A 23736-nucleotide genomic window follows, 5' to 3' on the forward strand; every position below is an offset into this window, starting at 1 on the left:
TTGCCACTTATATTAGTAATAATTATGTTTGTAACTCTCTTGGGGACTGGCATGTATGAACCTAAAATAAGGCAGTTCATGTTCACAATACATTTTCACTTGATTGGGTATCATCGTAACTAATATGAGGATAGATGGGTGCCCGGTAGATGTTTCCTAAAATGTTTGACAGCTTTACTTTCTGTAGATTGGAGTGGCTGAATGCATACACTTCTCCAACATCTCAGATTCTGAATGTGATACAGGAATACTCCTTATCCTGATTACTCCTCTCAAATTGGAAATATTGGACCATCTTCATCATTCTTGCAACAGAACCTTCTGGAATTGAAATATCCCATCATCTGCTTTAAGCAACCACGATGGCAGGTTTACAGATTTATTGAACCTGCCCATCAGGATCTTATTGAAAACACTCTTAAGAACAAACAGTTTTTACACCAGATGGTGGAGAATCCCTCATGTGAGATGGCCATTCACCTTAGACGCGTGCAAAGGCAATGGTATATAATCTTATTGGAGCACACCAGAGCACATTTTACCAATGTAGGCATCCATACCACAATAGCTAACTTTCTATAGCTCTTCGATGAAAAACGGTTAGCACCAGTCATAATTAAACCTACCATTCCACAATCACTTGCACACTGTGCTGTCATTGAAGAGAGGATATCGGACAAACCAAAGACCTATCAGATCTTCAGTTTATTTGGATTCACTTGGCCAGTGACTCTGGACCTGTGCCCTAGTGGAATGTATCATGAGTATTAATCGGGCAGAACAAGACACCTTTTGAACGCTTTCAAGGGCTTCATTAGTTCATCTATCATGTAATTCCTGACTCTTCACTACTTTGGCAATCGGCAGGCAAAATGAGCAATATATTTCCTATTGGAGGACTCATTGACATACAGTTCCATCACATTGGGTCAATATCAGTCATGAAGCCCCCTGCTTTCATTGCCAAAAACAGGCTTCCATGCATGGGTAATCAGATATTGGTAATTATTCCTGTCTATTCTGGACACTTCATCTTAAGGTCATTGACCCAGTGTGAGCTCTGAAGTGGTATTTGAGGAATGTCAAGCCATTGCATCGAGGGAGATCATGCCTAATTTTACCTTCAAAGAAGGGAAGGATGATAAATCGACATAGACATTTTCATCCTGCATAAAGTGGGGTATATGTCCTGCATATCAGACTAAACTCACACCAATGAATTTATTCTGCATATTGGCTTGGAAAGTTAGGACAGTCACCACAAACACTGCATGTGAATGAAACTGTTCTTCAGTGGGATGTAGATCCAAGTACACTTTTCCAGTTATTATCATAGATCATTCATCGATCTGGAGGAACCTTTACCCATGGTACAATAGGCTACCCTACCAGATCGTCTGACAGTTTCACACAGAACTGGCTTTATGACTTCCTTAGGATTTGCAGGAGAGAAAATGTGTCCCTTTTTAAGCAGCTTTAGGTCAGATGGAGTCTTTTTCAGTTGGGTTGAGGTCAAGGTCAAAGTCATTGATTATTTGACCTTAGAATCAAGGTCACTCAGAAAATTTCAGTTGAGGTTTTGATTCAGATATTTTTCATTTGCTTTTATTTCCTGAACCTTTTGATGGAATTTGTTCTTATTTAGGATGAATGATTATGAAACTGAGACAGTTCACTTTGCAGAATGCTTATTTAATCTTTTGACCTTTGGGTCAGAGTCACACATTTACAGCAGGACTTTGATTTGTGGGCCAATACCCTATTGTTATTGTATTTCACCTCCCCCACCTTTATACCCCCACCCACCTCTGCTTAACTCCCAGACAGTGGCCCATGGATAATAATGCAAAATCAATCACATGCATGATGCAGCTTTGTGGCATGATTGCATATGTTTACCCCAAGAATGACTGCATATATTTGCCCAATGGATGACTGCATATATTTGCCCCATGGATGAGTGCACATATTTGCCCCATGGATGACTGCATATATTTCCCCTATGGATGACTGCATATATTTGTCCCATGGATGACTGAATATATTTGCCCCATGGATGATTGCAAATATTTGCCCCAAGGATGAATGTATATATTTGCCTCATGGATGACTGCATATATTTTCCCCATGGATAACTGCATTATTTGCCCCAAGGGCAAAACAACTGAAAGGGTTAATGAATTTCCACCCAGAAGTTTAGGAGATGTAGTAAGAGACAGCTGGCTGGGCAGAAAGACCTATTCACAATGTCACACTACTCCAATGCTAAAACATTTGGATAACAAATGCACTGACAACATCAAAAAATTTAAACAGGAATATTGATGTAAAATGTTTATAAGCATTAGTTATATTTGTGTTGTTTCTATGATGAACCAAGTTTTATTGGTGTAACGTGTAAAAATATAATTTATAGTATTTTTCTTTAATCTGTCATAAAATTTTCTTGTTGCAAGTTAAGATTGGATAACTCTTTACAATGCCTAAGTCACATAAAATTGCAAGACATCATTAACTCATTATGCATATATAATAATGACCTTATTTAAAGAGGGTAACACAATTAGCTAAAAACTAATCTACCTTGAGGCCCTCATACAAAGGAATTTATTTATTTAAGCTGCATCTCTGAAGCCACTGGATATATTGGGCTTGGAAGAAGGAAATAGAGTGGGCATTTCAAATGTCAACTGGAATACTATTCCAGAGCAGAGTTCCAGAGTATTGGAAACCTTTTTTAAATAACTCCTTATTTGGTTTGGGAATTTTATACTGTTTGGTAGACATCGATTGCAGGTGGGGAGTATTACCAGGTAGCTTATACTGGAATAGTGATTGTAAATATTCAGGAGCACTATTATGGGATATCCTGCACATTAATGTGGCTTTTCTCAAACAGATTCAGTCTTTAATAGGTAATATTTTTAACCTACCATGCTGATTCAACAATCTGTTGCTGTCATTGTTAGCATATGCATATATACCATGCTGACTTACCAGTCTATTGCTGTCAGTGTCAGCATATGCATCTATACCATGCTGACTTAACGATCTATTGCTGTCACTGTTAGCATATGCATATATACCATGTTGACTCAACAATTTGTTGCAGTATTAACATCTGTATATATACCATGCTGACTCAACAATCTGTTGTTGTCATTGTTAGTGTCTGCATATATACCATGCTGACTTACTGATCTATTGCTGTCACTGTTAGCATCTGCATATATACCATGCTGACTCAACAATCTATTGCTGTCATTGGTAGCATATGCATATATACCATGCTGACTTACCAATCTATTGCTGTCAGTGTCAGCATATGCATATATATTATACTGACTCAGCAATCTATTGCTGTCATTGTCAGCATATGCATTTATACCATGTTGACTCAACAATCTATTGCTGTCAGTGTTTATGATGCTTAGTTAAGTGTTATTGAATTTAGTCTATAAATTTTCACCTTTCAAAAAGATTGCAAAACATCCTTTTTTTGTTTGAAATTGACACTTCTTCACTTGAATTTTATTGTGCAGCAAAACTAGCTTTGATCACATTGTTATATTATTTATATTTGTAAATAAATACAAATTATTTCTTGACACTGAGATTGCTACTTTCATGTTCAATTCAGGAAATATTCCAGTCACCTGTATGAAAACTGTTTATCACGATATAGCTTTGTACCATTATACTGTGGAGAGTTTTAAGGACTGCTCCAGTGGCCTAGTGGTTACAGTGTCCACCTCGGATGCAGGTGGTCGTGGGTTCGAACCCAGCCAAGTCATACCAAAGACTTATAAGAATGGTACTAACAGCTGCTTCACTAGTGACTCAGCATTAAGAAGCTAGTGATAGGACTGGTCATAATGGAGTCAGGATAATGTGACTGGGTGGGACATCATGCTACATGTCTGTGGCATGATGCCCCAGTACTAGACATCACTATAAACTGCCACACTGCAGAAATCATAGCGATATGACTGAAAAATTGTTAAAGCTATGTTACAAATACAAATCACACCCACACTTTTTATAATTATTTTGTACTCAGTTTAGTGCCCAGTCAAGAAATTATCATATGGGTTGGTAACTAGAGTGTATTTTGTACTTTTCTGATGCACAGTCAAGAAATTATAATATGTTATGGTAAATAAAGTGTATTTTGTACATGTCTGATGCACAGTCAAGAAATTATAATATGGTATGGTAAATAAAGTGTATTTTGTACATGTCTGATGCACACTCAAGAAATTATAATATGGTATGGTAAATAAAGTGTATTTTGTACTTGTCTGATGCACAGTCAAGAAATTATAATATGGTATGGTAAATAAAGTGTATTTTGTACTTGTCTGATGCACAGTCAAGAAATTATAATATGGTATGGTAAATAGAGTGTATTTTGTACTTGTCTGATGCACAGTCAAAAAATTATTATTAGTACTATTTTAAAAGAATATGAATAGTGATAGATACATTACTATTTGTCTAGGGACCTATGGGGTGTATTTTGTTGTTTTTTAAATACGAGTGATCCAGCAATTTTCATGTGTAAAGATGCAGGATTTACAATTTTTTATTTTGAAATTTGTAAGAGTTCTATTAAGTTTGATTTATTTACAAAATTTTGAGTAGCCCTGCTCAATAGAATCAATAAGGATTAATGACCTGGGGCATATTTTGCTTTGTAAAAATATATGAATTGTTTAGAAATGTATTGAGATGCAAGATTTTAAATGTATTTGTGGTTTTAATACTTTATTATTTCCTATTATGTAAATGGCTACCATCGTCATTGGGGCCCTGAGTGGCTGAGTGGTCTAAAGCGCTTTCCATTATGGATCACTGCCATCTCACCTCTGTCTGCGTGGGTTCGAGTCTCGGATTCGGCTAATGTGGGTATGTGAGAAAGCTTGCCAGTAGCTTCTCGTGGGTCGGTGGTTCTTTCCGGGGTTTTCCCCGGTTCTTCCTCCACAATTAATACTGGCTGCCATGTATAGCCTATCATGTGCTGAAAAATGGAGTTAAACCCTACAACAACAACAACAACAACAACCATCATCGTTATTTAGTACCTGTATAAATTGGATTATGAATAAAAATACAATCCGTTTAATTTGATTCATTAAATACATTTTGAACTTCTGTAAAGTACAACACATTCCTGCATATCACTACTGACATGCAAGAAAGACTATAGTGACCTTGGCTGGATCCCCCATGATGTTCTTCACTCGAAGAGTTACATTCATTTGCATCTAACCAACTCTCCACAGTTGGGGAATCACTTTAGATAAACTTTTTTCCAATGTAGTACTCATGCTGTACCTACAGAACAAACCTTATCCCATTCATACATACAAGGATTAGTATATATATTTTGCTGCACATTCAGTCATACATACTGGGATCAATCCACTTTATTACTGTACATTAAGTTATACATACTGGGATCAGTCTACTTTATTACTGTACATTAAGTTATACATACTGGGGTCAGTCTACTTTATTACTGCACATTCACAGTCATACATACTGGGATCAGTCCACTTTATTACTGCACATTATCAGTCATACATACTGGGATCGGTCCACTATATTACTGCACGTTAAGTTATACATACTGGGATCAGTCTACTTTATTACTGCACATTCACAGTCATACGTACTGGGATCAGTCCACTTTATTACTGCACATTATCAGTCATACATACTGGGATCGGTCCACTTTATTACTGCACGTTAAGTTATACATACTGGGATCAGTCTACTTTATTACTGCACATTCACAGTCATACAATCTAGGATCAGTCCACTTTATTTCTGCACATTCACAGTCATGCATACTGGGATCAGTCCACTTTATTACTGCACATTCACAGTCATACATACTGGGATCAGTCCACTTTATTACTGGACATTCAGTCATACATACTGGGATCAGTCCACTTGATTACTGCACATTCAGTTATACGTACTGGGATCAGTCCACTTTATTACTGGACATTCAGTCATACACACTGGGATCAGTCCACTTTATTACTGCACATTCACAGTCATACATACTGGGATCAGTCCAAATAATTACTGCACATTCACAGTTATACATACTTGGATCAGTCTACTTTATTACTGCACATTCACAGTCATACATACTGGGATCAATCTACTTTATTACTGCACATTCAGTCATACATACTGGGATCAGTCCACTTTATTACTGCACATTAACAGTCATGCATACTGGGATCAGTCCACTGTATTTCTGCACATTAAGTTATACATACTGGGATCAGTCTACTTTATTACTGCACATTTAGAGTCATACATGCTGGGATCAGTCTACTTTATTACTGCACATTAACAGTCATACATACTGGGATCAGTCCACTTTATTACTGCACATTCAGTCATACATACTGGGATCAGTCCACTTTATTACTGGACATTCAGTCATACATACTGGGATCAGTCCAAATAATTACTGCACATTCACAGTTATACATACTTTGATGAGTCTACTTTATTACTGCACATTCACAGTCATACATACTGGAATCAATCTACTTTATTACTGCACATTCACAGTCATACATACTGGGATCAGTCCACTTTATTACTGCACATTAACAGGCATGCATACTGGGATCGGTCCACTGTATTACTGCACATTAAGTTATACATATTGGGATCAGTCTACTTTATTACTGCACATTTACAGTCATACATGCTGGGATCAGTCCACTTTATTACTGCACATTCACAGTCATACAATCTAGGATCAGGTCACTTTATTTCTGCACATTCACAGTCATGCATACTGGGATCAGTCCACTTTATTACTGCACATTCACAGTCATACATACTGGGATCAGTCCAAATAATTACTGCACATTCACAGTTATACATACTGGGATCAGTCTACTTTATTACTGCACATTCACAGTCATACATACTGGGATCAATCTACTTTATTACTGCACATTCACAGTCATACATACTGGGATCAGTCCACTTTATTACTGCACATTAACAGTCCTGCATACTGGGATCGGTCCACTGTATTACTGCACATTAAGTTATACATACTGGGATCAGTCTACTTTATTACTGCACATTTACAGTCATACATGCTGGGATCAGTCCACTTTATTACTGCACATTCACAGTCATACAATCTAGGATCAGTCCACTTTATTTCTGCACATTCACAGTCATGCATACTGGGATCAGTCCACTTTATTACTGCACATTCACAGTCATACATACTGGAATCAATCTACTTTATTACTGCACATTCACAGTCATACATACTGGGATCAGTCCACTTTATTACTACACATTAACAGTCATGCATACTGGGATCGGTCCACTGTATTACTGCACATTAAGTTATACATACTGGGATCAGTCTACTTTATTACTGCACATTTAGGGTCATACATGCTGGGATCAGTCTACTTTATTACTGCACATTCACAGTCATACATACTGGGATCAGTCCACTTTATTTCTGCACATTCACAGTCATACGTTCTGGGATTGGTCCACTTTATTACTGCACATTCACAGACATACAATCTGGGATCAGTCCACTTTATTACTGCACATTAAGTTATACATACTAAGATCGGTCCACTTTATTACAGCACATTCACAGTCATACATACTGGGATCAGTCCACTTTATTACTGCACATTAACAGTCATACATACTGGGATCAGTCCACTTTATTTCTGCACATTCACAGTCATACGTTCTGGGATTGGTCCACTTTATTACTGCACATTCACAGACATACAATCTGGGATCAGTCCACTTTATTACTGCACATTAAGTTATACATACTAAGATCGGTCCACTTTATTACAGCACATTCACAGTCATACATACTGGGATCAGTCCACTTTATTACTGCACACTTACAGTCATACATATTGGGATCAGTCCATTTTATTACTGCACATTCACAATAATACCTACTAAGATCAGTCCATTTTATTACTACACATTCACAGTCATACATAATGGGATCAGTCCACTTTATTACTGTACATTAAGTTATACATACTGGGATCAGTCTACTTTATTACTGCACATTCACAGTCATACATATAGGGATCGGTCCACTTTATTACTGTATATTAAGTTATACATACTGGGATCAGTCTACTTTATTACTGCACATTCACAGTCATACATACTGGGATCAGTCCATTTTATTACTGCACATTCACAGTCATACTGGGATCAGTTCACTTTATTACTGCACATTCAATGGCATACATACTAAGATCAGTTCACTTTATTACTGCACAGTCACAGTCATACATACTGAGATATTACTGCACATTCACAGTCATACATACTGGGATCAGTCCACTTTATTGCTGCCTATTCACAGGTATACATACTGGGATTGGTCCACTTTAATACTGCACATTCACAGACGTACAATCTGGGATCAGTCCACTTTATTACTGCACATTAAGTTATACATACTAAGATCGGTCCACTTTATTACTGCACATTCACAGTCATAGATACTGGGATCAGTCCACTTTATTACTGCACATTCACAGTCATACATATTGGGATCAGTCCATTTTATTACTGCACATTCACAATTATACCTACTAAGATCAGTCCATTTTATTACTACACATTCACAGTCATACATAATGGGATCAGTCCACTTTATTACTGTACATTAAGTTATACATACTGGGATCAGTCTACTTTATTACTGCACATTCACAGTCATACATATAGGGATCGGTCCACTTTATTACTGTATATTAAGTTATACATACTGGGATCAGTCTACTTTATTACTGCACATTCACAGTCATACATACTGGGATCAGTCCATTTTATTACTGCACATTCACAGTCATACTGGGATCAGTTCACTTTATTACTGCACATTCAATGGCATACATACTAAGATCAGTTCACTTTATTACTGCACATTCACAGTCATACATACTGAGATATTACTGCACATTCACAGTCATACATACTGGGATCAGTCCACTTTATTGCTGCCTATTCACAGGTATACATACTGGGATTGGTCCACTTTAATACTGCACATTCACAGACGTACAATCTGGGATCAGTCCACTTTATTACTGCACATTAAGTTATACATACTAAGATCGGTCCACTTTATTACTGCACATTCACAGTCATAGATACTGGGATCAGTCCACTTTATTACTGCACATTCACAGTCATACATATTGGGATCAGTCCATTTTATTACTGCACATTCACAATTATACCTACTAAGATCAGTCCATTTTATTACTGCACATTCACAGTCATACATAATGGGATCAGTCCACTTTATTACTACACATTAAGTTATACATACTGGGATCAGTCTACTTTATTACTGCACATTCACAGTCATACATACAGGGATCAGTCCACTTTATTACTGTATATTAAGTTATACATACTGGGATCAGTCTACTTGATTACTGCACATTCACAGTCATACATACTGGGATCAGTCCATTTTATTACTGCACATTCACAGTCATACTGGGATCAGTCCACTGTATTACTGCACATTCATAGGCATACATACTGAGATATTACTGCACATTCACAGTCATACATACTGAGATATTACTGCACATTCACAGTCATACATACTCAGATCAGTTCACTTTATTACTGCATATTCACAGGTATACATACTAAGATCAGTCCACTTTATTACTGCACATTCACAGTCATTCATACTGGGATCAGTCCACTTTATTACTGCACATTCACAGTCATTCATGCTAGGTTCAGTCCACTTTGTTACTGCACATTCACAGTCATACATATTGGGATCAGTCCACTTTATTACTGCACATTCACAGTCATACATACTGGGAGCAGTCCACTTTATTACTGTACATTCACAGTCATTCATACTGGGATCAGTCCACTTTATTACTGCACATTCACATTTGTACACACTGAGGCCATTTTGATCACAACACAGAGACTTTTTCATTCACATGCTTTACCTCAAACAATAAGTATCAGCAACACCAACATGTAATTCACACAATCAGTACAAAACTTAAGTGTTACTCTGGACAGTACTCTCACATTGCACCAACATGTCATGAACATATGCAAGGCTGCATATCTTGAGCTGAGACACATCAGCTCAATTCGCAGATATCTTTCAGTCGACACCACTAAAACACTTGTTTGTTCATTAGTACTTTCAGGACTGGACTATTGTAACTCAATTCTGTCTGGTTCCTCTCAATATCTGCTCCAGAAACTTCAAAACGTTCAAAACACAGCTGCTCGGATCATACTTAGAGTACCATGATCAGAGCACACCTCCCCGCTGCTCTGTACCCTACACTGGCTATCCATTCAATCCAGAATCAAACACAAAATTTGTTCTCTGTACTACGTTTCACTGTCAGACTCTAGTCCAACATACCTATCCGACCTCACCCTTGTGTACACACCAGCAAGATACTTACACTCCTCTTCTGACAATCGTATACTCATTATTCCCACTATGAAAACAAAGTTATATGAACAGTGTTCTTTTGCATACCAGGGCCCAGCAACGTGGAATGAATTGCCCACTGAACTTAGACACAAAGACACAGTGATCCCATTCAAGAGTGCTCTCAAAACTCGCTTATTTCGACTGCAAGAACAAACTTAAAGACCTAATAATGTTTCCTACCTTAAATATTCTCAGCATGTTTTTTTGTTTTCTAATTTCATGGTGTTTGTTTTTGTAATCATATCATTATATGTTTTTTATCTTATAGGTGTTGTCTTATATTGTAAAGCACTTTGAGCTTCTAAAGATCAGGATCTATACAAAGTCCTCATTATTATTATTACTGTATTATTATTATTACTGTATATTCACAGTCATACATACTGGTATCAGTCCACTTTATTACTGCACATTCACAGTCATACATAATAAGATCAGTCCACTTTATTACTGCATATTCACAGGCATACATAGTAAGATCAGTCCACTATATTACTGCACATTCACAATCATACAGTGTGACCCTGCTACAGTACACTCCGTTATAACATGAATTCAGATATAACACTGTGCTGTGGCTCCCGAAATGTCATGTACACGTGTTTTTCTCGTACGTGAAAAAAAAAATGTTAAAAGTACGCAAAAACTTAAAATGTTTATAATTTTGGGGAAGAGATCGCATATGAATAATACAAGACGATCGTAGCATGGCTCCTGAAATTATATATGTATTTTTCTTGTACACGACAAAGTAGTTTTTTTCTTCTTGAAAATATGAAAAATAACCTGTAAAATGTTTATTCTGGGATCAGGTAGGGCTTTGCCAATGTCGCAAACTTGGATTTGTTTTAAAAATATATTGTTTTAAAAATATACCATCTCGTGATTTTTTTTTGTTGGCGACATAGTTGGCTATTTAAACTTGTATATACAACCATTGGTTTGGAATGGAGAAAGTCAGAGGCAGCAAATTGGATATAAAATGCACTGAAATTTATCTGTTGTTACATAAACAAATTCTATGTCCACATTGACAAACCATCTAAACAGTGCATTGTTATAGCATAATTCACGTATCTTGACATCTATCATGAGTACTGTATGTTGTGAGATATCCACTTTTTTTGTTGTTGAAACTTCTGGTAACAGAGGTCAACCGGACAGGGCATTATCTTGTAATCAATCTTTCGTCGGATTTTTGCCCACTCGCTAGTAATTAATATATTTACAAAGACTGACATTTGTATGTGGATGGTAAGTAAAATTCCTCTTCTTTTCACTCAAAATTAAATCTTTCAGAACACTCACATTTTCTGTAATAATCCCTGCCAGTACCAGAACACCTGTGTCTCTATTGTCCTTTGACCTTTTGTTAAATTTCTGATGCATGTGTGGAAGGCAAATCATGCTGTACCACAAATGTAATAAACAAAACAAAAAAAAACCATCTTGCTTATTGGTTGAATAAACATGGAAGAATAAACATAGGCATGGAGGAACAGTAACTAGAATAGACCAAATGACAACTAATTCCTTTTTAAAAATGTACCCAGATCAAATAGTTTGTTGAAATTTCAAAGGAAACAGATTACCTTTGAAGCACCGATTGTTATGAAAACTTAGTCAGCAAATGGAAAAAAGTCAGTCTCAATCATGCAATACAATTATTTGATGTTGCCACCACAATAAGAAATGGGCATTTATTTGGTTCCCCAAAGCTGTCCTTTAGAGGTGACTTCAATAATGCAATCACCCTTCATTAAAAAAAGCCAACTACAATCTTCAACAAAAACAAAGAACTCTCTTCAAAGGAATTCAGTACCAAACTTAAATAAAAGTAATGGAATGTGATGGATTTTTGCATTTTCAGCATGACTGGAACACATTATCTGTGCCATGAAAGTTTCCTTTTTGCAGGGAAAAGGTTTATGCTTATGAATGCATCCAACGGCGGCTTATAACGCAAACTGACTTTTACTGACTTGGGACATACTGAAAAGTAAATGTGCTTCGTCATTGATTGTGCTATGTTTTTTCCACTGAATTCAGACCAATATGACCTGTTACAAAATTATTGAATATTTTAAATCTGTGTGTGCATATTTTCAGTGGAATCACATATATTGTGGATTCAGTGTATATGATGAGGTTCGCAGGTGAATACATGGTGTTGATACTCTATTCATGCTATACATTAGACATGTATATATAAACAATATATGTACCAATTCGTGGTTCTCTAAATATTGTAAACTATTATATATGCCTTCTATGTTTTCACTAAAGGTGTATTTCTCATTTAATATGCATCAATTTGAGATGGTAACTGTGCTGGTGCAGCACATATTTTACCGCCTGCATTTATTACCTACCCCCCTGCACATTTTTGGGGGTAGATGCATCATTTTCTTTAGCTAACTGACCTGGTTGCTTAAAACACGGTTCGGTCAATAACACGGTTGGTTTCTGTGGCTCATAACTACCGTGTTATAACGGGATCACACTGTACTAGGATTAGTCCACTTTATTGCTGCACATTCTCTTTCCTTCCTTTCAGTCTTCATACAAGATCTTTCTTTCATCTGTAATGATGAACTGCACTGACCTCAATTTGCTGTCACATAATTTGCCTTCAGATCTGGGTCTATGCTGTTTCTTAGGAGTAATCAGTAGAAAAAATAACATAGACTCTGTTGTTTGTAGTTTGACTTGACCCTCATGTGAGTAAATATGGTACTAAATGATAATTCATTGTATTCTTGTTTGTTATAATTAAATTATTTGTATCCATGATTAGGAATTAGTGCAAGAACAAACACAGAAAAAAAGAAACGCATCTTCACCAGTCCAACCTGAATCTCTATTAGACGTGATAAGGGTATGTTCGCTCTCTCCAACTGTAAGTTATTGATGTTCCTGTGCTTGACGTTGCAGATTATTTTTCACATTATCAAAATTTACGTCTTTTCTCTAATTACATTTTTGTGTGGTTTCAATTTCATGTTAATGTGTTAGAGCTTTATTATTTTGTTAATACTTAACTTCATTTGGAAATTTTTACAAAAGTTTTATTTTTATGAAATTGGATCATAAATGTTGTATAAATTACCCTTCTCCCAGTACATATGTGTATATTCTTTTTTTAAAAAGAATATTTCTAATTTATTATTGTCAAATTTATATGGATTATTAATATGTGTTTCTGCCTGCTGCCATCAACAATATTGAATAGCAAAGTGATGGAAAGGTCAAATTCTTACAAATGAGTCTTTTGTGCATATATAGGTGAGTATTGATTTTAATGATTCCATATTTAAAGTAATATTGCAGTATTTACAAGTACTTCAACACATTGGTGAAATTATTAAAACTTTTCTTGAGCCTCACTGCAGCCATATTCTATCTCATATTATAATAAAGCATGTTAACGTGGGTTTCACTGCATTATTGTGGAGTTTACCAGCTTGCATGTTTACAAGGTACAGCATGGAGAAATAAGCAAACTATTTAAAAGTCACATACATGATTATGTTGTTGTTGTTGTTATAGGGTTTTATGCCATTTTTCAGCACAAGATAGGCTATACATGGCGGCCAGTATTAATGGTGGAGGAAGAACCAGGGAAATCCCTGGAAAGAACCACCGACCCTCGAGAAGCTACTGGCAAGCTTTCTCACATACCCACATTGGCCGAATCTGAGACTCGAACCTACGCAGACAGAGGTGAGATGGCAGTGATCCATAACGGAAATCGCTTTAGACCACTCGGCTCCCCAATGATTATGCATTGCATAAATAATGTTTACATTATGAACAAGCTTTTTCAAAACTGAATACACTTTAGACTCATCTGCTTAAACTTTAACCTTGCAATCATTTTATAGTCACAAATTAATTTTTGTATCATGAAACAATCATTTTCAAAAATGATATCACAGAAGTAAAACAGAAACCTATTTTAGCTTCAAATGTATACTGTTCATTTGGTGTGTGATATAATACAGGAATGAGGTCTGTGTAGTATGTACATTTCACAGCTGTGTGTTATACTTTTCTTTTTGTGCATTATTTGACAGAAGAATGGGGTTTATACATTTTGCACAGTTGACAGTTGGCTGTCATGAATATGTATGGAATACTTGGTATGTTCATTGGCAGCTGATTTCAACAGTAAAAGTTGACTCTAATAAAGAGAACACATTGTTCCCAATCAGTAACTGGCTGGTTTCAAACTGGAAATGTTTCGCTTTGGTAAAGATGATAGTTTAGAAATAGATCATTTGCATAATTAGGATTATATGGAGGAGGCTGTGATAGCTCAATAGGTGGAGCATCAGTCTTGTAAATTCAAGGGTCATGAGTTTATTGCCTGTCCAGGCCAGTTCCTTTTGACTTAGCTCACATTTCCTTGGCATTGGATTCATAAATCCAAGTGACCCTGACTGGGATTCCATGCCTGTCCAGGCCAGCTCTGGCTGACTTTGATCCCATTTCTTGGGCATCTTACTCATACATTCAAGTGACCCTGACTAGGACTCATTGCCGGTTCAGGCCAGCCATTGCTGGCTGCCTTAATCTGTCATAGGGAAAGGCATTTAGCTCCCATTTCCTGGGCATTAAGGGAAAGAGGTTCATTGCCTGCCCAGGGCAGCTCACTTGGCTCCCATTTCCTGGGCATCAGACTCATAAATCCAAGGGTCAGGGGTTCAGTGCCTGCCCAGGGCATCCAGGGTTGACAGCCTCAGTGTTTCCATGAAAAAGGCTCTCAGCTTCCATTGATAAAATCAATGATGTGTTACAAATGTTTTTAAAAGCAACAGAAAATAGGTTGGGTCTTGGTTTGTGAATGTGTTGTATTAGTGTAGAATCTAACATGAAAATATCATTGTTGTTTTTTCATATAAAATATATTTTTTTATGCAGCTTAAATTAAATTTTAATAATTTAATTGCTTCACTTGCCAATGAATTGGATACCTTGGATAGGAGTTCATGAAATTATTTGTATAATCATGAGATACCATAATGTGATTTAGTTTTAAAAGAATATACTATTTTGTGAACCTACATTCTTAGCACAGTGGTGTCCTGTCATGAAAATGGAAAATATGTACATATAGAATGTGTTGGTATAAAAAAGTGAGTCTGTTAAGCTGGTATCTAGGATGGTTGACCATGTAAAGAAAAGTCTTTCTTTGCAAGAAGCATGAGGGCCATATGTTTGTATAAAAATCATTTTCAGTTTAGAATCAACAGCTTATAATATATTGTAATAAAGTTAGAATCCAATAATTGTAGATTTTCCTAAGTTTTGGTGAACACTTAGTTTCAGCGTTGTGAAAGCTAAATGAAAATCAGGGCGTGTAATGAGTATGAATTAATCTACAAATACGACACACAGTCCATCTATCTATAGTCTGCCTGCTCAATCTTTGTTTCTTTGCAACTTGAGTGCAATTCCTGTCTTTATCAAATAATGCAACAGTTCATTATCCTGACACTATGTCACAACTTAATTGGTGCATTTTCTTCAACTTTGCCAGTTTAGATAATACATTTGGTAAGTGGTCATTATAGTTCATGCATTTAGAATTCTATGCTTTCTCTTTTCATGGCTGTAGATGGGGACCACTTTATTGAGAACTAAAAATCAGCTGATGAGACTGAAGAAGTAGCTCTCATATGTATATATAATAGGAATGGTTTAAAAACATTACCTGCTTACATATCTGCATGATGCAGCATGGAGAATATGAGCAAATCATGCACATTTTCAGATGTTTGTGATAAACCATGGGGATAATCCATTACGTGTATAATGTTTTTGTTATCATTATCACTATCTGTAACATCAATTTCAAAAATCTCTTTTCTTTCCATTGATACCAAGTGTCAGGACAATGCCTAAAATTCAACTAAAAGGAATACAATAATTTTTTAAATAGATATAATGTAAGCAAGTACATGACAATTTTAACAGATGTGATACTACTGCATGTGTAGAGCATCAACCCAGATATACGTGTCAAAAATCATTGGTAGACTGGTTCTTAAATGTTCCATTTGCATCTTAAAACAAACAGCATATACTCAGCTCCACTGGTGCATTATGGGATAGATAATTAAGGCCAGTGCAGGTTGCACAGTTCAGAGTTAGGTGTCATGAATGCAAATGGTATGCTTTTAAATATTTTAGGCAGACTGCTAATGTTGATTGTAACAAGTTGACTTTACACAAACAAGAAGCTGGCCTTTATAATCAGTCATTGTCTGGCTTAAAATTTGAAGTACCTAAAAATTATTTATTTAATCATATGATAAATCTGACATCATTTATATGATTTAATATATAAATAGACATTACTTTATTAACCTAAATTGATGATACATGACAGTCATGCCATAAAAATGGAAAACTTGTGTACATTAAGAATGAAATAGTACTAAAAACAATTTCTTATTAGGCTGGTATGTAAAAGTATATAGACTGACATACAGTAAAATGTTTCTTGTGCAAAAAGACACCAGGACCATTTTCTCTTTTAACATAAAATTCATTTGCAGCTAAGAATCCAACATGTTTGAAATTTTCATCACTTGCCAGTATTTAGAATAAAGTTTAAATCCCACAAATTGTAGAATTTTCATAAATTTTATTAAACACTATTGTTGAGTGCTGTAACAGCTAAATGAACACCAGGGAAACTTTTATATATATTTAGTTTATGTTGTCTGCTTAAATTTTGTCTCTAATTGAAGTTGTGACTGAAGCTTTTGGCTATCAGACTCTAGTCATGTTTGTAAGTCACAAACAAGATGTTTAGTGATATTTAAGTTAAAGTTTTAGCCTTGTTTATAAGCTTAGAATGTTCTGGATGCAAACTTGTTTACAGTGTCATTGAAATTCCAAAATAAATTAAGGTTTTCAAGCAGAATCTATTATGTCACAGTTCAAGTGAAATTTGTATATAAAGATGTTTGGTAAACAATTGTTCATTCCTGTTTTATGATCAGTCTCTAGAATCAGTTGTAATTGTGTTAAGGTATAATTTGAGTGAAATTATTTATTTAAATTATTCATTTTAATTACAAAATGCTTATTGATCTTTTTGGGCTAAAATGCCAATTTGGGATTATTTTGAATTCATTCTGAGACATTCTGGATTTCATCATTGTGGTATATCAAAACATTCAAGACTACTGGAATTAATTTAGAATATTCTTTAGTCTTGGACAATGTGATAGAAAATTTAGGATTATTTGGGATTTGATTCACAATACTCTAATTATCTTTTTAACTTTCAGTTTTATTTTAGGGAGATAAATTGTTTGTTGGATGTTTTCATAAAATGTTGGTTTCACTTATTTCATTTTTTAAGGTCTAGAGTCATGACACAATGCATATTTACCATAACTTATTTTGTTGGGTTCTAGTTTTTGTGGATTTTGTTGTTGCCCTGACTCAAATGCAAAGATAACGAATAAGTAGCCACATATGGTAAAGAAGCCACTACCCAGATTTTCTTATTGTGTTTGGCTCACAAACATCAAGAAAGTTATTTAATAATTAAATGTCATATCTGTAATTTGATAATAAAATAGCTTTTGCATGTGTTTTTTAAAAAAAAACCTTTAAAAAGGAATTATAATGCAGTTTTATTGTTTCAATACACGCGTATCTGTACCGTATCCATTAGCTCTAGACTGAAATAGATATGTTGTGACATAAGCAGTGATAGAGAGAAATGAGAAAAAGATATTCAACTGTTGGTATTACTGAAAGGCAGAATAAATAAATAATAAATAAATAAATGACACTAATATATAAAATTTAGATTAAATACTTATTCAGATATATTCTTCCTTCAAGTGAAACTGCTATCCAACAAATGTAAGTCTTTATGAAAGCATGCCTCATTTTACACATGCATGCTTAATCCCAGTGAACAACATGGCATTAAAATACAAGAACTATTACATAAAACACAATTACTAATTAAATACTATGTACATTAATTACACTAATTACTTCAGAGTACTGAAACTCATACTTCACTGATTTCAGACAAAACCTCTGAATCAGCATCATGTCAAATATGCAGGCATACACTAATGTTTTTCAGGTAATCAATCCTGAATTATACATGTAGAGCACTTTCAAAGGCACTCATAATTAGGTTTGATCTTTCAAACAATTTCATGTGAGACACTGTTGGCCATTCAGAATGAATTGGTTTGATTGATGAAGTTTTAAGGTTTTAGTGGTTGAAGTTGGTTTGTACATGAGGCAGGCTAAAAAAATGGGTGAATCCATTGTATTTAATCTACTTAGCATTTTCACATTTTGATGGGCTCTGGTTACATGTTTCATGTGGAATGATGACATTATCCCAAACCAATGGGAATCTTTAATTTTATTTTTGCCACTACTGAACCACTTTGTTCGCACCATGGTTTTCAGAAAGTAACTGCTGGTGCAAATTTATTTACAATAATTTACAGAAGAGATCATGAACATTGATAGCAAATTGGTTTAGTGTTGTTAGCTATGTTTACACCCATTGATCTTGAATGCGAGTGACTGAACTTGACAGGTGTTTGCTTTGTGCTCGTACAGGTGGTAGCATTATTTTAATGTTTGAAACAATTGCCATTGGTTGTCAACATAGTTTTGATTTTTAAAAATCTTTATTGAAGAGGTTAATTCACAAATGAAATACCTACATATATGCAAAGTTTGACAAGTGAAACCCCAGATTTAAGCATTCATGACCATGCCTTTTTTGTGTGCAAAACCACACAAATTCAGACCCACAAATTTAAAATGAAACTACAGTAACTTCTGACACTATTAAAAAACTTAATTGATGCATTTTCTTAAACAAAGAGAAATAATTTCTTGCCATTTGTAATTGAACTAATAAAAGCAATTAGCATAGTTGAAGCCACCTGTTAAGACATTATCTTTGTAAGAGGTCACCTCAGTAAATGCATTTAGAATTCTATTTTTTATGTTGCAGTTAAAGAGCCGTGGGGGAGAATCAGCTGATAAGGAAATGTTTGATGTTAATAAAAAGGAGGGGAAAAAAAGAACATCGGTAAGTCATGCAGTTGTATGTTTATTTAATATGAAGGAATTTAGCATGACGATGAGATCAAAGATCATGTGGAGGAGTTCGTTTTATGGATTAAGGTATGAGTGTATCTTACAGAAATGTGGAACTTAAGCACCTGCTGGGATGCTCCTAAGGCATGTAATTTTGTGATTTGCGCAAAATTTGTATGAATTTGTGCATTTGGAAGGTAGTGATACACAAGAACTCATGCTAGTTAGTTTCAAGTCGCGCATATGAAAATGTACTCTGCACAGTATGCAGTTGTATTCAGCCATTCAGCTTGTCACAGCGTGTATTTTTTCATAAATGTTAACAAATCTGGTTTCTTTGGCTTGACCTGAATGGTTGTTAGTTTGAACCTCACATCAAGGAAGTTTTACAAATGCATGTTTGTAACACAGGCTATCTGGAAGATCCAAAATGGCTGATTCCCATTGTGGTTCATCTTTAGACAGCGATTTTGTTTGGCAAAAACTGGCTGATGATAGTGATGAAGGCAATTTATTTTTATAGTTAGGACATATATCAGATTATGGAGCTGGGAAAGTGTTAATGGAGATAACAGTGAGTGATTCTCAAGATGATTTAGCTCTGCAGGATCATGTGCTACAAAACAATATAGCCATGGTATAAGGGCTATGATCAGTGTAATACATAGGAATCTGAAAATGAAATTAAGAAATAAAGACAAAATACCTCTTTGATCAAGTAGACTGTGGCATTAATGGATGTAAAATCCTAATACAGCATTATGGAAGAGTAAATCTGGCACAGTAATCAGTAGAGTGCTAATTCAAGAAGATTGAACTTTCACAGGGCTTATGTTAGTGAAAAATCTTATTTGGAGCAGAAGTGTCCAAAAGAGAATATCTGTGATCTGTAGAAAATTGTACATACCAGCTGTAAAGAACAGTTTTCAAACTTATTTAAGCTGACTGCGCTTATAGCCTAGTGATATATACGCCCCATCAGACAGCAGACTATGAAAGAAGTTCTCAGAACAGAAACAAATTAAGGTCACAAACAATCAACAGATTAATATTTATGCAACTAGAGGCAAATCTTTTAAAGATTTCGATTTAAGTAGGGATCTTAAAGTGGAGTGGAAAGAAAGAGAGATGGATATTTAAGTGTTAGGTAAATATTTAACTACGAATGTTTTCTCCTTTTCCGCATTTTTGTTCTACACTGACCTTATTTTTATGAGAAGGGTGGAAATTTCCCCGTATGATATAATACTGGGAACATCTTTTGCATCTGCGTAGGTTTGCCATAACAGATCCCTGTATTTTTGTCGAACCTTCCATAATGGCAACTCGTCGGTGGTTCTTTCCGGGGATTTACAGGTTCTTCCTCCACCATTAATACTAGCCGCCATGTATAGCCTATCGTGTGCTGAAAAATGGCGTTAAACCCTACAACAACAACAACAACAACCATAATGGCAACTCAAAACTGGACAAAGTAGTAAATTTTAAACCCGCCATCGTTTTGTGGTATCACAAAACTAATTGAGCAAGTTGTTTATTGATGCATCCTATTGCAGCCCCTTAGGAGATCATTTTTTCTCTGATTATTCCTGACAATTTACCAACAATTGAAGAATATTTCTTGTATTCAGAAGCAGCATTAAAGCCTAAATAGAATAACAAAACAAACAGTTGTGATTCAGATGATGCTGGTAAGGTCACTTGTCGTTTCATTCAAAAGCAACTTTTTGAAGAAAAAGCAACATAACTTAATTTTTTATATGATCTTCTTAAGTAAAATATTCTTGGTATATCTGAACAATTAATGCACTGGATTTTAAATACAATGTAGAAAAATAAAGGAAATATGTAACAAATGTTTCTGGTTCAGTGATACCCTGAATAGTATAGTGGAGAAAACAATTATGAACACATTTTTATCCCACCATTATTAAGGGCTGTTCCATTTAAACATACATGATACCCAGGGAAGGCATTTTAAAAAAAAAATATATGTCAGGGTACTTTGACTGTACAGAGTTCATATTAAAGTGAAAAGAAAATTCTAAATTGCCTCTAGACCACTCCTGTGGCCTAATGGTTAGAGCGTCTGCCTCGGATGCAGGAGGTTGCAGGTTTGAACCCCGGCTGAGTCATACCAAAGACTTATAAAAAATGGTACTAGCAGCTACCTCGCTAGTTGCTCAGCATTAAGAGATTAGTGTTAGGACTGGTTTGCCTGGTGTCAGGATAATGTGACTGGGTGAGACAGCATGATGCCCCAGTGCTAGACATCGCTATAAACTGTCACACTGCAGACATTGTAGTGATATGACTGAAAATTTTTAAAGTTACATTAAAAATCCAAATCACACACACACACTAAATTACCTTTGTAGGTGAGTATCCCATATTAAAAGTGCCTTCCCTGGGTCTCATGTATGTTTTACTGTAACAGACCTAAGCACCTGCATATATAAAAGCATATTCATTTTTATAGCCTAATTGCTTCTCTACAAGATTTTCTTCCCAAGTCCTAGGCAACAGTGTGAAGTGGGCTTCATAGCATATTCCACCTGGAAGGCAAATATGCCAGTGATTATGCTTTGGCATTACCATTATGCTTTGTAAGGCTTTTTTGCACCAAATTACTTTGGATTACATTTTTTGTTCATAATTTTTTTTTAAAAATAAATAAAAAGTTGTTTTTCTCATTTCTGTTATCATCTTTTAATTCCACTGATATAAATTTGAGAATATTTTTTTAAAAAGATGACTGCTGCATCAGAATAGCTTAAGAGTACTTATCTGCTATTTATAGTAACTCTATCTGACCCATTTCTAAGAAAACAGATGGGTTTCTTCAAATATGCACTTTGCATCACAGATTCATTATATTGATAAGCTTGTTAGTTAATAGACCAGTCTATGCTTTTAAAGAAAATGGTGCCAAATTATTTAGTGCAATGCTTTATGGTGTGAGTTGTGGATGTTATATGAGGGAAAATGTTAATACAGATGATCTTTTGAAACTTCAAAACATGTCAGATCAGATAAATCAACACCACTTTACAATCTTTGAAAGAAGAATATGAGAGTATACAGCACTTTGAACACATGATCATAGTCATTGCAGAGTTCCAGTTCACAATCAGTCAGCAAAAGTTACTTGCATAGACTAATTAAAGTGGTAAAAACCATTGATTTGGATTAAAAGAAGTGTATCCAATCTGTTTGCCCATTTTTGTCTATCACATACATTTTTCAACAGCTAACAATTTTATCCAGTGTTGAACAGTGCTAGAAATTTTGACATTATTGGTCAAGGTTACTTTCTCCGATAATAAATCTCTATTTTCCATCTCACTGTTTAATTTTTTTTTCTCTAAAAGCATTATGTATGCCATTCCTTTTTGGGTTTTCCATCCATATTTGGCCAAAATATCTGTCACATTTAAGATATATTTACATCCGCTGTATGTGCTTGCATGTCAGCCATTCATTAGGAAGTCATTTTCTAGAATGCTTGCACATGTGTAATGTGTAGCTGACAGATAACACAATATAGTCATATCACAAAAAGGGAAAATGTATACTTAAGGACATGCTAGTACATTGAAGAGAGTCAGTCTAGGTATGTAGATGTATGTAGACTAATGTGCCCTGCCTTCCCATACAAATGTGTCAAGATGTGATTCATTTTTAACATGATATTCAATCTCAGCAAAAAATAAAAAACTTTTAACATTTTTTACTGGTATTTAAAATAAAGTTAAAATCCAAATAATTGATGGATTTTCATAACTTTTGTTAAATTTCTGTGACACAACATCTAATTGAATATCAATGATCATCATCAGTAGGAATGAATTGATGATTTTAATAGAGTAATGGCTCACAGTCCATCTGTCTGTCTGTAATCTGCCTCCACTTTACATCTTGATGGCCCTGAGTACACTCCCTGTCATTATGAATTGCAGTTAATTATTAACTTCTCATGTTATGTCATACCCTAATTGATGCATTTATTAACTTTGATAGGAACAAATTTAAGAATTATGTTTATGGCATTGGAAAAATGTAATATACTGGGCCATTTTGAT

General features: G+C 35.1%; 1 protein-coding gene across 1 annotated transcript in view; it reads left to right on the forward strand.

The window, feature by feature from the left end:
* LOC149779186 (uncharacterized) overlaps positions 1-23736 on the forward strand; it is a 240726-nt gene that overhangs the window by 173662 nt on the left and 43328 nt on the right. The window contains exon 40 of the mRNA XM_089938405.1: positions 19569-19646. Within this exon, the coding sequence (XP_089794531.1) occupies positions 19569-19646 (78 nt within the window). The remainder of the gene's footprint in view (positions 1-19568; positions 19647-23736) is intronic.

This window comes from Sinohyriopsis cumingii, chromosome 17 (assembly GCF_028554795.1).
Source record: "Sinohyriopsis cumingii isolate HCF-2022 chromosome 17, ASM2855479v2, whole genome shotgun sequence".
Lineage (NCBI taxonomy): Eukaryota > Metazoa > Mollusca > Bivalvia > Unionida > Unionidae > Sinohyriopsis > Sinohyriopsis cumingii.